Source organism: Podarcis melisellensis, assembly GCF_964234715.1.
Source record: "Podarcis melisellensis genome assembly, chromosome: 5".
Lineage (NCBI taxonomy): Eukaryota > Metazoa > Chordata > Lepidosauria > Squamata > Lacertidae > Podarcis > Podarcis melisellensis.
The window spans coordinates 20,908,682-20,922,747 of record NC_138537.1 but is presented as its reverse complement, the minus strand read 5'-3'; the positions used below and the strand labels follow the sequence as shown (position 1 = coordinate 20,922,747).

Below are 14,066 nucleotides of genomic sequence, written 5' to 3'. Positions count from 1 at the left end.
AAACCCGCCTGCGAAGACGGCGCTTGCCCTTGAAGCTCAGGGACGAAGCGGGCTTCTAGCCAGAACCGCAGCCTGAATTAAACCCTGTACGATTGAGACCCGTTTAGGGTTGCGGGGAGGGAGGAGAGACAGCAGGAGAGAGGTGAACTCCATCAGAATTGTCCCAGCCTGTGTTTGTCCCTTGGATGTCTTGTCACTCACTCACTCCCTCAGTCCGCATTTCCTACACGTCGATCCTAGACTTCACTGATTTGAAACGGAGTATAATTCTGAATAAATTGCCAAAGGCTTTGCGATGTATATATACACACATATTGGTCTCCTTCCCATTCCTGCCTGCACTATGGTACTAAGTTAGGTCTCTGGCTAATTCCTGGGACTCTGGGAGCGCTCAAGGCGCCTGGGGCTCCCCATTTCAGGGAATTTTGCCGGTAAAAATTCCCTAGACCTTTTCTGCTTTATTGGGGGTTTGGGGGCGGTGGATTCAGCCATCCTTTTGGAAATGCGAAGGGAGGCTGACAGCTCCGGGAAGATACGCAGCAATCAGATCAGTTTAGCCTGGAGATGCGCTCGGGTTATATGGAGAGAGGGGAAACCGTTCCTGTAAAATGCCGAGAGATTAAAGCTTCTGTTGTGATTTTGCCATGAATTAGATTACTGTTGCTGCATTTTGCTTTAGGTTTCTATTCTTCATGTTGTTTTTGGGTTTTTTTGGTAATTTCCTCTCGAGGTGGATTATCAATACTCTCCAAACAACAACAACAACAACTAAAATACATGGATTCGTATATGATCTGAGATACATAAATGATTTGGGGAAATCTCTCCAGTCTCTTCTTCAGGACCTGGGAAACTCTTAGGTTGCAATCCGATGCACATTCGCTTGGGAGTTAAGTTCCATTGAACTCAGTGGCGCTTGTGTGATCTCAGTAAAAGGGCAGGATTGCAAAACAGGTTTGAGAAGTTGGTATCCGAATTAACAGAACTGACTTGAAAGCTTGAGCTCACACTTTAGACTTTTTTTTGGGCCTTCTTTCTGAGTAAATAGTTTGACAGTCTCGCTGCAGAGTGCACTTGTCCAAATGTAGTTTGAAAACAACCGCCTCTTTCCATTTTCTCACCTGGAAAATGGGAGCGTCTTTTTAAACTGAGGTTGGAATATGTATTGTTAGTTTGTTCTCTCCTTTCTTTAATCTCATTATGTCCAGATATTTGAATTAAACGCTTTCGGGGGGGGGCGCAGACTTTACACCTTGGACAGAGTGGTTCTGGAAACTATTCCAAATCCGGATTATGAGTTAATTAAAAATAAAATAAAACTGAATCCCTTCCCCCATATGTTACGGAAAAGGGTGCTTCTCAAAAGGTGCTTAAAATATGTGATTTCTTTTGCATGTAGTTCAGGCAAATGGTGAACTTTTAAATAATTTGTAGGAAAATTACGTGAACCTCTTCTTTACTCTCTGTTTTGTGGTTGTTCCTATTAAGCCTGTTAGGATACAGACTGGGTGCTCCGACATGCGAAAGTGCTCGACTTGCAGGGAAACCACGGAAATGTGTACAGTTATGTTCTATCGCCTAGGAGGGAATTGCTTATGGCCGAAAAGCTAAAAGAAGGATACACAATTATTCTAATGGAAAAAGAATTGAAAAATGGCTAACAACATTCAAGTGAATAATACATCACTTCAAAACAATCCCCACTGTTTTCAATGAAACTTCCACAGCATCTCCCGATACTGGAGGCATCGAGTGCTAAACTTTCGGAGACCAATCTTTTTCAGATAATTAATTGGCTGGGCCTCCCTTTTTAAATAGCAAAATTCAGTTTTATGCAAATTTTTAACATCCCCACGTGGATTCCACTGTTCAATACCGTCGATACACACAAAAAAACCAGAGATTTAAAAAATAATAATAGACAAAAAGGACAAGACACAAGTAAAGTGGATGTTTCCTGTGGAATTTGATTATAGGATAGAGAAGCATGATTAGGCATCACCCTGTGGAATCCAGAAACGTGTAAATTAAATATATACTCACGGTATTTTTCACTCCTATGCATGATTACTATACTTTCCACTGGAAAGCATGATCACCGGAAAGTCTGCATAGAATAGCCTATATATGCCAGAATTATCAGAGCTAGATATCTGATTTAGGGCGCAAGCAATCCTATACATACTTACCTTGGAGTAAGTTCCATTAAACTCAATAGCCCTTACTTCTGAGGAGACATGCATAGGATTGCACCGTAAGTTTGGTATAACTGTAAGCAAGTTAAGCGTCTCGACAACCCACCAGCTGGACTGCTGAATTGTTAACACCAGCAAATTTGCGCGAAATAAGCTCAGGAGGTGTGAGAAATTCCGGACACAACATTTACTTTTGCCGAAAGCAGTGGGTTTGCTCTGGTATAATCCAAACCACCACTTGGAACCACGAGCATGAACTGTAGAAGCAAGTACATTTAGGATCGCAGCTGAAGTCTGAGGGGGAAAAAGGATTTGTTGCTTTGAATCAAAGTTTAAGCCCGGATGCCTGAAATTTAAGCATATGCGTGAATGCATAAAGTTTCCTTGTGAGATTATGTTCTGATCTCCCATCTAAAAAAATAATCCAAAACTCCTTTGCCCCATTGAGCACAGCATTTCAGCTCCCTGTGAATAAATGTAGCGCTGCCGCACTACAGTTTGAAGACCGGGGCCTATTCTTCTTGACCCACCACCCAGAAGCTACCCAGAGGAAAAGCAAACAGCGGCTACTTTTACCCCTGTCAGACAAAAGCGTCTCGTCTTTACAGCAAAGAAAGGAAATGGTTTTCTCAGAGAGTCGAGGGGAAAAAATATATATATATGTCAATGTAGCATGAATTCCAGGAAAGAGCGAGCTTCTTTAATTACTCTTAGCTTAAATGAAAAACGATAAATTTTATTCTTACATCCTCCTCCAACGGGGCGTCTAAACTCCCCTCCTCCCGCAACCATCACAACCCTTAAACAGTCTCAACTGGGAAACTAATTTGCACCTAACCTTAGAAAGCCCATCATTTCCAAGGAAGGAAAATTGCAGGGTGGTGTTTTTTTTTCTTCTTTAAAGCAATTTGCAGATAAATCACTGCAGTTTTAATCACAGCGCACCTTATACAGACAGAATTCTGTGATTTATTCCGGGTCCTCCCTCCCCCTCCCACGCTGCTTTCTTTCCTGGGGAGGGGGCGGGTGTGGGGTGGAGGGAGAAGGTATGGAATAAAGAAAGGGCATGAATGACAAGTCGCACCCGGATTATCGTCATTATTTATTTATTTTTTTAAAAGGGGGGAAAAATATCCCTACGAGGACCGATTAATTAGATTTGTTTATGCGGTCAGCAATGTTGCTTAAATAAGGAAAAGCAAAGAAAGAGGAAGAAGAACGCCGAATAGCGAGCTAGCTAGATGGGGGTGGGATGGAGAGGAAGAGGGAAAAAGTGGCTTTTCTAATCGATGCATTCGGCGCTCTTCGGCTGGGCTGCGTGGATAGATGAGCTCCGGGGATCGTCTAGTCAGGCCTGAGCGGCGGGAGGAGGCGCCGAAGCTGAAACTACGGAAGCTCAGCGGCCTTCGGCGGGCGCGCCGGCTTCGGAGGTAAATGGGCTCGCGCCGGTGGCCCCGGTTGCTATGGTTGCGTCGGCCCCGTTGGGCCTTAGGCCTCGGGGACCGAAACGAAAGCAATGTCCAAGTGGGGGGTGGGTGTCGGAGCGGGTTTGGCCGGAGGGAACCGCTGCGGCCTAGTTCGCAGGCGCCTGCGTGACTAGCCTCGCCGGCCTTGCCGTCTCTGTCGCGGGAAGCGGCGCCAGCTTTCCTTAGGCCTCGGTGCGTGGATGTTTGGCGTAGGCGGAGCGCCAAGCTCCCCGTCCCCTGCTGGCTTCAGCGAGGGGAAGTCTCGCTCTCGTCAGTTTGGCGTTGCCTCCAACTGTGCTCCTGCGGGCTTTGGCTCTCGCATTTCCTCCGGCCTCTCGGAATTAGAAGTATGGGGGGGGGGACGGGACTGCCTCTCCGAAAACGCCTCTCCCGAACGGGTTTTAAGTCCAAGACCCTGGGCCAGGCTTCCTCAAACTCGGTCCTCCAGATGTTTTTGGCCTACAATAATAATAATTATATAATAATAATTTATTATTTATACCCCGCCCATCTGGCTGGGTTTCCCCAGCCACTCTAGGCGGCTTCCAACCGAATATTAAAAACAATACAGCGTCAGACATTAAAAACTTCCCTAAACGGTTGTCTTTTAAAAGTAAAATAGTTGTTTATTGCCTTGACATCGGCTGGGAGGGCGTTCCACAGGGCGGGTGCCACTACCGAGAAGGCCCTCTGCCTGGTTCCCTGTAACTTGGCTTCTCACAGTGAGGGAACCGCCAGAAGGCCCTCGGCGCTGGACCTCAGTGTCTGGGCTGGATGATGAGGGTGGAAACGCTCCTTCAGGTATACAGGACCGAGGCCGTTTAGGCCTTTAAAGGTCAGCACCAACACTTTGAATTGTGCTCGGAAATGTACTGGGAGCCAATGAAGATCTTTAAGGACCGGTGTTATATGGTCTCAGCGGCCACCCCCAGTCACCAGTCTAGCTGCTGCATTCTGGATTAATTGCAGTTTCCAAGTCCCCTTCAAAGGAACCCCACGTAGAGCACATTGCAGTAGTCTATAACTAGAGCATGCACCATTTTTGCAAGACAGTCTGCGGGCAATTAGTGTCTCAGCCTGCATACCAGATGGAGCTGGGAAACAGCTGCCCTGGGCACAGAATTAACCTGCGCCTCCATGGGCAGCTGTGAGTCCAAAATGACTCCCAGACTGTGCACCTGGTCCTTCAGGGGCACAGTTACCCATTCAGGATCAGAGAGTCCCCCACACCAGCCCGCCCCATGTCCCCCAAGAACAGCACTTCTGTCTTGTCAGAATTCAGCCTCAATCACTCCCTTGATCCTTAGCTAGCAGGACCAGTGGTCAAGAATGATGGGAATTGTAGTCTCAAAACATCTGGAGGTCTGAGTTTGAGGACGCCTGCCCTGGGCAGACGTCTTAGGGCCCTGGCAATCTATGTGCCAAAAGCCCCCCCCCAAACCCTGAAGTGGGTGCCCCCGTGTCTCACCCAGCACTCTGTCATGTTGAAAGAGAGCAACAGAAGAAGAATGCAGCTGGATCAGAAAAAAGCCCATCTAGCCCAGCATCCTGTTCTTAGGGTGGACAGCCAAGTTGCCTGTGCGAAGCCTGCGAGCAGGATCCACCCTCTGCACTTGTGATTCCCAAGTGCACAACTCAGACATACTGCCTCCCTGAGTAGGATCCAGGAGCCTACTGTAGCTATTGATAGCCTCATCCTCCATGCATGAAAGTCTGTGCTCTTTCAAAGCCCTCCCCAAGATGGTGGTCTCACTACAACTTTGGGGAGCGACTTCCCTATGACTTAGGTGTTGCGCGAAAGAAGTAGCTCTTCTTTGTTTGGCCTGTTCTGACATTCGGCTCCAGTGGATGGCCTCAACCAGAGGGAGACGTGAGAGAACGGCTCCCTCTCTGCTTTCATCACACCACGCATGGTTTTCTTTACACTTGTGTCATGTCTCGCACCCCCCCCACTTGCCTTGTTGCACCAGTTTCCTGCGTGGCAAGTCAATTTATTGGAAGAGGATTACTTGGTGGGGTGAAGGATACTGCAGCTTCACCTCCCAACCGTGTGTGGCTTGCTATTGTCAGATGCCACTTCTATTTTTTGTCCCTAATTTGGCAGTATATTTGAGGAAAAATTAACCGTGATCCTCCAGTTGCTGACCGCTACTGTAGGGTGTTCTGTTTCCAGCAGGAAACGTGAGTTGATGTGTTTTCTGTACTCTTCAGCCTGTAGTATTAAGGCGATGGTGTCCAACATTCTGCCAAGTGTATTTGAAATCTAATATATGAGACAGCACCATAATGTGGGAGTGGCAGGCAACTATGAAGACCTGACTCATGTCTTAAGCAGGCTTGTGGTCTGCTCCTCTTAGATGGGGTAGTTTTATTCATGATTATTTGGAAGAGATTCTGGTTGAGGTCAATGGGGTTTCATTTAGATCACATATAAGCCCTGTTTTAAAAGAGCTGCACTGATTGTCAGTTCATTTATGGTTCCAATTCAAAGTGCTCTTGGTGGTTCTGCCACCCTGGTGGTGGTGGCTCAAGGAGAGAGCTTTGTGGCAGCCTCTAAGTTGTAGAACTCTCTCCCCACAGAGGTGCACCTAGCAGCCACAGTATGTAGTTTTCACTGAATGCTGAAGATGTACCTCTTTGGCCTTTGGCATCTGAGATGTATATTTTTAAGATCCACCTTTTTGTGATTGTATTCTTTTGTAAGTTTTTTAATTGTTCCTAACGTTATATTTTAAGTTGTTATAACCTGCCATTGGACCTAAGGCTGAAGGGTAGGTTATTGTTGTTATTATTAGTAATGTTTATGATAGTAATAATAATTTACTTCCAGGTAAATGTACATAGGTTCACAAGTTGAATAAAGCTAGCTGCCTGTGCTATTTGTGACATGTATCTTCTAAGTTGGCGATTCTTGTTTTAGTATTGTATACTGTATTAGTTTCTCTTCTTCCAAACACTTTCCTTCATTCCAGAAGGTTAGACCCTTAGAAAAATGTCCTCTTTAGTCCTCCTTGGTCCATTCTTCAATTTTTACTGAGTGTAAAGCCAAGTTTCTTGCTTTGTGTATGTTCATCATAATGGCACTAAACCTTAATGGAGGTAATAGCTTTAAGCTGGAATCCTATGCATAAGTACCTGGGAATAAGTGCTTGAACATATTAGGACTTCCAAGACAACATCCATTTGTTAGGGTGAAAGCTTTTCTCCATCTTCCCCAAGGAAAAATGAAATTTGCTTCACATACTTGGGAGTTCTCAATTCTGAGTCCTAAGGACAGTTACTTGGAAGCAAGCTCTCTTAATTTCAGTGATAAAAGTAAATATGATCAGGATTGTTGTTTGTAGCTTTGGAAAAGGTGTTACAAGAGAGCAGGCCCAAGTAAATAGCAACTACCTAGCAGTGGTACAGTCATACCTCGGGTTAAAGTTGCTTCAGGTTGAGCGTTTTCGGGTTGCACTCCGAGGTGACCTGGAAGTAATGGAATGCATTACTTCCGGGATTCGTCGCTTGCGCATGAGCAGACGCTTTAAATGACATCACGCGCATGCGCAGAAGTGGCGAATCGTGACCCGCAGACGCGGGTTGCGTTCTCTTCAGGGTGCGAATGGGACTCTGCAACGGATCCTGTTCGCATCCAGAGGTACCACTGTATTAGATAATGTTAAGTTAGGATTTGGGTCTAAACTGAATACTGGTGTATGGAGATTGGTAAGGGTACAGCAGGCTTTCTATGATAATGTTTAAGATTTCATCTGATGTTTACAGTTCTTTTCTCTTTTTTAAAAAATAGCTTGTTAAAATGGGTCGCCGCTCATCGGACACTGAGGAAGAGAGCAGAAGCAAAAGAAAAAAGAAGCACCGTAGGAGGTCATCTTCAAGCAGTTCTTCTGATAGCAGAACTTACAGCCGTAAAAAATCAGGAAGGAAGTCAAGGTCACGGTCTCGAGATCTCCAGTTTCGTTCACATTCATATGAAAAGAGGTAAATGAATTAATTTGTATTGGGTTTTGAAAATGTTTGTAGAAAAGGCTGCTTAAAATATTTAGCAGGCATAATTCGCAGCTTGATCCAACATTCTGCTGTAGATAATGGCATATACAGGCAATGACCAATTTACGCGTGTCCAATTGACATGCACGCTTAGCGACAACCCACAAGTGGCTCGAAAAGGGGGTGGGATGGGGTGGGCGGGGAGAGCTTATATGCACTGTGCTGATGCACAGGATGGGGTGGGGGTCAGGAATGTAACCCCATGTAAATCGGTTGTTGCCTGTAGGTTGTGGCATAAAGATCGAGCAAAGGCACAAAGAAACAAAATACCCCCCTTTCTCTGGTGTTCATCCAGGGCTACTGTATGAGTGCTCTGCTCCAACTGGCAATACCTTTTGGATTGAGGCACTAGTGGAGAGGAAGGTAGAGCTGCTGGTTACTTCTTGCACATCATCCAGTGTGCACTGAAGTCATTTTGGATTATTGCATGGGTGCAGTGCTGCATTCCATATATTGGGGGGCAACATTAACAACCAACCAGATTTTCAATGCAAAGTGGGTAATGCAGGTTGGCTCTGCCGCATTTGGCTTGCATAGGATGCTGCTTCAGCTGTGTCCAAACAAACTGGATTACAGGTGTATGTGGTTGAATTTGGATACGCCACTGGGTTATGTGGAAGGAGAGGATCAGGAATTCAGTCCCCTTATTGATTGCTCTCTGGTTAGTATAAATTTCTGGACATATAAACAGCATCTACCTGCTTTTTATCTAGGCTGATTCCTTTCCTTATCTGTGTAATAGTAATCACTTTGTAAGTTTGTATTTGGTATTGAGGAACTACCATGTTAAAAATAAAAAATAAAACTTCTACATTACTGAAATTTCAGTAAAAATATAATGGCAATGAAAGAAAGCTTACTTCTTGCTGAAAGTAATATCATTAACAGTCACTCTTACGGCTTTTGATGTTTCTTTTTATATTTTAGTTGAAAAGAAACAAATATTTACAAGAAAGTTTCTCAGTCCAAAAGTAGAAAATTATTATGTGTTTTCCAGTAGACAGTAGTGTCTATTTTTCAGAAAATAGAATTGATGGACGTATCCTTCTTTTCCTTTGCACATAATCTGTCTATTCAACTTGGCAGTTTCAAGAATGTTGATAAAGCGTTCTTTGCTAGATGAACAGAAACTTGTTCCAATATCTAGCCATTTTGGGGTGTGTGGCATTTTTAACAAATCCAAAATCAGTAGATGGAATGAAAGAGAAGCTTGCTTTTTAAAATATTCAATAATATAACTCTAGGATCTAATTTTACCAGAATACTACTAACATGTTAGAAAATTTCTAACACTTGGATTATAAGAACATAAGAAGAGTCTTGTTGGATTTGTCAAAGGCCTAGTTCAGTATTCTGTTTTCAGCCATGGCTAACTGGATGCCTATGGCATGTTGAGTACAAGGCATGTTTGCCGTGGCCCAAGAAACGGTATTTGGAGACATGCTGTTTCTGATCAAGGAGGCAACATATAGACACCTACAGGTGAAACTCGGAAAATTAGAATATCGTGGAAAAGTTCATTTATTTCAGTAATTCAACTTAAAAGGTGAAACTAATATATGAGATAGACTCATGACATGCAAAGCAAGATATGTCAAACCTTTATTTGTTATAATTGTGGTGATCATGGCGTACAGCTGATGAAAACCCCAAATTAACAATCTCAGAAAATTAGAATATTAAATGAAATCAGCAAAACAAGGACTGCAAATAGAGCAGTATTGGATCTCTGAGAAGTAGAAGCATGCATATGTACTCAGTACTTGGTTTGGGCCCCTTTTGCATCAATTACTGCCTCAGTGTGTGGCATGGATGCTATCAGCCTGTGGCACTTCTGAGATGTTATGGAAGACCAGGAAGCTTCAATAGCAGCCTTCAGCTCTTCTGCATTGCTCGGTCTCATATCTCTTGGCAATGCCCATAGATTCTCTATGGGGTTCAGGTCAGGCGAGTTTGCTGGCCAATCAAACATAATAATCCCATGGGCATTGAACCAGGTTTTGGTACTTTTGGCAGTGTGGGCAGGTGCCAAACACCTGCTGGAAAATGAGGTCAGTATCCCCATAAAGCTCGTCTACGGAAGGAAGCATGAAGTGCTCCAAAATCTCCTGGTTGATGGCTGTGTTGACCCTGGACTTAATGAAGCACAGTGGACCAACATCAGCTGATTTAAAATTAAATTTTTAACAGCATAATTTTATTAATCCAGATTTCCAAGATAGCCTACAAAAGAGAACCATAAAACAAATATAAAACAGATCAAAAACATCAAAACAAAAGCAGTTATCGTGGCAACATTAAATTATAAATCCTGGGCAATCTTTTTTTGGGGAAATGTTCTAAAACATGGCTCTCCAGGCAACCCACTCAAGTGGCGGCATTTAAATAATAGTAATTATTATTAAGAAAGCCTACAGATCGGCAGGGATATTTAGAGAAGGACCTCTGGTGCCAGAGGTAGGTTCCTTTTTGAAAAAAGAAAAGAAATGAAAGCCTTTCCGTAATTTGTATTGACTGTTAGATCCACAAATAGCTCTGAGATGAATGTGAGGATCAGACTACAGTGGTACCTCGGGTTAAGTACTTAATTCGTTCCGGAGGTCCGTTCTTAACTTGAAACTGCTCTTAACCCGAAGCACCTCTTTAGCTAATGGGGCCTCCCGCTGCCGCCGCGCCGCCGGAGCACAATTTCTGTTCTCATCCTGAAGCAAAGTTCTTAACCTGAGGTACTATTTCTGGGTTAGCGGAGTCTGTAACCTGAAGCGTATGTAACCTGAAGCATACGTAACCTGAGCTACCACTGTACTGGCCATTGATGTTTTCCATGAGCTGGGTAAAGCAATTTTGTTCTCCTATGCGGGTGGTGCTGGGGTAAAACCTCAGTGCCTAGGGCTTGCCGATCGCATGGTTGGTGGTTCGAATCCCCGCGGTGGGGTGACCTCCTGTCTTTCGGTCCCAGCTCCTGCCCACCTAGCAGTTTGAAAGCACCCCTAAGTGCAAGTAGATAAATAGGTACCGCTTTATAGCGGGAAGGTAAACGGCGTTTCCGTGTGCTGCACTGGTGCTGGCTCGCCAGAGCAGCTTCGTCACGCTGGCCACGTGACCCGGAAGTGTCTCCGGACAGCGCTGCCCCCTGGCCTCTTAAGTGAGATGGGCGCACAACCCTAGAGTCGGACACGACTGGCCCGTACGGGCAGGGGTACCTTTACCTTTATGCTACCCTTAACTCAGCCTGGTGCCTGAGGCTGCCTGAGGGTTTGGAGTGCATTGTTATTGGATGACAGTGGCTCCTTTTCACTATTTCGTCTAGTACTTGAGAAAGCTTCTGTGGTTCTGACTGGGTGCCTGGAGATTGTCATGGGCTGAAAAACTGTGGCACAATGTAGGCAAGACAGACATGCTCCTGGTCAGGAGGAAGACAGAATCTTTAGTAGGGATTAAATGAGTTTTGCTGATGTAGTCCCATTGAAAAATCACATTTGCAGTTGAATGTTCCTGGATACAGCTGTACATCCGGCTTGTTACATTGTGATTGGGCAATGTGCTATGCATGGGTCCACCCTGTGAAGAGTCTTTGGGAAGTTAGCTGCAGTGGGCCCAGAAAGCAGCAGCAAGGATGTGGACACGCATCCATGGGGCTATGGTGCAATATCTGTGCTCACTGCCAATTTACGGTGCTTCAGGGCTTAGGCCCAGGATACCTGAGGAATTGCCTCCTTCCATGTCATTCTGTCCACTTCCTAAAATTAAGGAGAGGCCCTTTTCTGTGTTCCACGTAGGGTTGTGACATTCGGGTATAGGGTGGTATAGAAATTAAATAATCAATAATAGTTGATGAGAATGAGAGACAGGGTTTCTTTAGTGGCTCCACCAGTATTTCCTTTGTTCATGAAGCATGGCTGGCCTCCTCTCTGATTGTCTTTCATCAGCTGGTAAAGAAACACATTTTTATTCTGACAAGCTTTTGCCTGCTAAGTAAGAACTCATAGAATGGATTCATAGAATCATAGAATTGGAAGGGACCACAAGGGTCATCAACTGCCTGCAATGCTTTTACCCAACATGAGGCTAGAACCCAGGATCCTGAGATTAAGAGTCTTATGCTCTACCTACTGAGCTATTTCACAGGTCATTTATACCTGTGATTCTGCCATTGTAGCTTGTAAATGAATATTTAATGTATTTCATGTAATTTTATTGCTATATCATTGTTATTTTAATATCGTTTTCTTGTATTGTGACTTTAAATTGTTGTAAGCTAGGCATGGGCACTAGATGGGTGATATTTTTTAAAATATAATTTAGAGATTCTCTCCCATGTAAAATATTGTAGGTTTTCCCAACACAGTTTATTGCCTCCCAATTTTCAGACAGTACATTTTTCACCTATGTTGGCAAAGTAAATCAAGGATAAATGACCAGACTAGGATATCAGACATTATTTTATAGAAGATAAAATTGCCTGTTCAGAATTTTAGATGACAACGTAATGTTGTAACTATATCTGGATCTTACGGTAGAATAAAATTCAATAAATCTGGTTAATTTCTTTATAGTTAATCAAAGGTGATAGTTAAATATTTTCTTCAGAAAGTTCTGATAGGTAGAATGCCTTCACATTTGTTTTTCCTGGTCCTGTTTTTAATATTGACATGTATCCCCTAAAGGGACATAGTGGGATAATATCAACTGCAATGCCAACATTATGCAGATGACACGCAGCTTTATGAATATCTCTCTTACACTGCAGATATGACTATCTGACAGATAACACCAAGCTTGAAGAAACCCTGGAGGCTGGATGAGAACCAGCTGGCTTATTTGAATCCAGAAAGATCTAAGTATTTGCTTTGAGGATTTGGCTAGCACCTCTGTCTTGACCTCAGTGTAGGATACACCCCTGGCTGTTAAGATAATATAAAATCTCAAGGTTATGCTGGATTCTGCTTGATCTTTGAAGAATTAAATTATGGTGATTGATAAAAGCAACTGTTCCCTTTTCATTTAGTAAATAAATTCCAGTTCTTCACAGATAAAGATAAATATGCCTTTAAATAGAGTAAGCCATTGAGAACATTTTAGAACACCCTGCCATAAGACATATCGTTTGCAAAGTCTTGCAGAATCTAACTCCAGCTTCCATGTTGATTAACCAAGCTTCCAGTCAGATGATGTACAATTAGCTTATTGCTTGAATATCATTCTTTTAAATAATGAAATTGGGTGATTGAGCTTCTGCCAGTTTGGAAGCAAAACAGGGCCACCCCAAATAAGATAGTGGTTTCCACATACTCAGAAAATTCTGTAGGTTTGCAGGAGTACAGTGGTACCTCGGGTTAAGTACTTATTTCATTCCGGAGGTCCGTACTTAACCTGAAACTGTTCTTAACCTGAAGCACCACTTTAGCTAATGGGGCCTCCTGCTGCTGCCACACCACCGGAGCACAATTTCTGTTCTCATCCTGAAGCAAAGTTTTTAACCCAAGGTACTATTTCTGGGTGAGCGGAGTCTGTAACCTGAAGCGTATGTAACCCGAGGTACCACTGTATTCAATTTTTAAATAAAGTAAGTAAGTTCCGCCCCACCCCTGACCTATCCAAGGCCTGTAAGCTTTTAGGACTTACAGAATATTTATGGCAGTTATGCCTACAGAGACAAATTGTATTAAGTGGCCTGGGAATTTCCTTGTTACTTCTTCTTCAGGGGTGTAAGTAAGTGGGTGATTGGAGAGAGTTGTTGCTCAGCTGAAAGTCCTTGTAGTAATGGCACTACTTCACTGAATACTGCATTGAGTATCCACCGAGAAACAAAAGGCAAAAGAAGGAGACTCAGGATTGGAGGACTTAGAAGTAGCCCCACTTGGTGGGAAACCTCAGCACCCCCATATAAACTGACCTTGCCTGTAAACATGTCTCTCCCCTCATCATATCCCGGCAGTGACTTTCCACTAGCTTCTCCTGCTCCACAGCCGTGCAGGAACATACAAACTCAGAATCAGCTACAACAGAGCTTTCCCAACTTTTCATGTTGGTGACACACTTTTTAGACTTGCATCATTTCACAACACAATAATTCAGTTTTACTAGCAAATCCGAGGTTAAACTAACCCCTTTTCAGCCCTGGGAGGAGCGTGGGGAACATTTGCGTGACACATCTGCATACTACAGCCAACACACTAGCGTGCCGCAACACACAGTTTGGAAAGCTCTGAGCAACAGACCCGCCCAACAAACATTGGTACCTCTGGATGCAAACGGGATCCATTCTGGAGCTCCGTTCGCATCCTGAAGCGAATGCAGCCCACGTCTGCGTGGGTCGCGATTCGCCGCTTCCACGCATGCCCATGGCATCATT

General features: G+C 44.0%; 1 protein-coding gene across 3 annotated transcripts in view; it reads left to right on the top strand.

Moving 5' to 3' along the window:
• The first annotated feature begins 3,501 nt into the window (after positions 1–3,501).
• RSRC1 (arginine and serine rich coiled-coil 1) overlaps positions 3,502–14,066 on the top strand; it is a 162,167-nt gene continuing 151,602 nt past the window's right edge. Inside the window, exons 1-2 of one of the 3 annotated variants that reach the window (XM_081911296.1) lie at positions 3,502–3,625; positions 7,452–7,642. In XM_081911296.1, coding sequence (XP_081767422.1) covers positions 7,461–7,642 — 182 coding nt within the window. In that variant the 5' untranslated portion in view covers positions 3,502–3,625; positions 7,452–7,460. Of the gene's footprint in view, positions 3,626–3,715; positions 3,854–7,451; positions 7,643–14,066 lie in introns of those variants that run through there. The other 2 variants (XM_081911297.1, XM_081911295.1) reach the window with 2 other exon arrangements.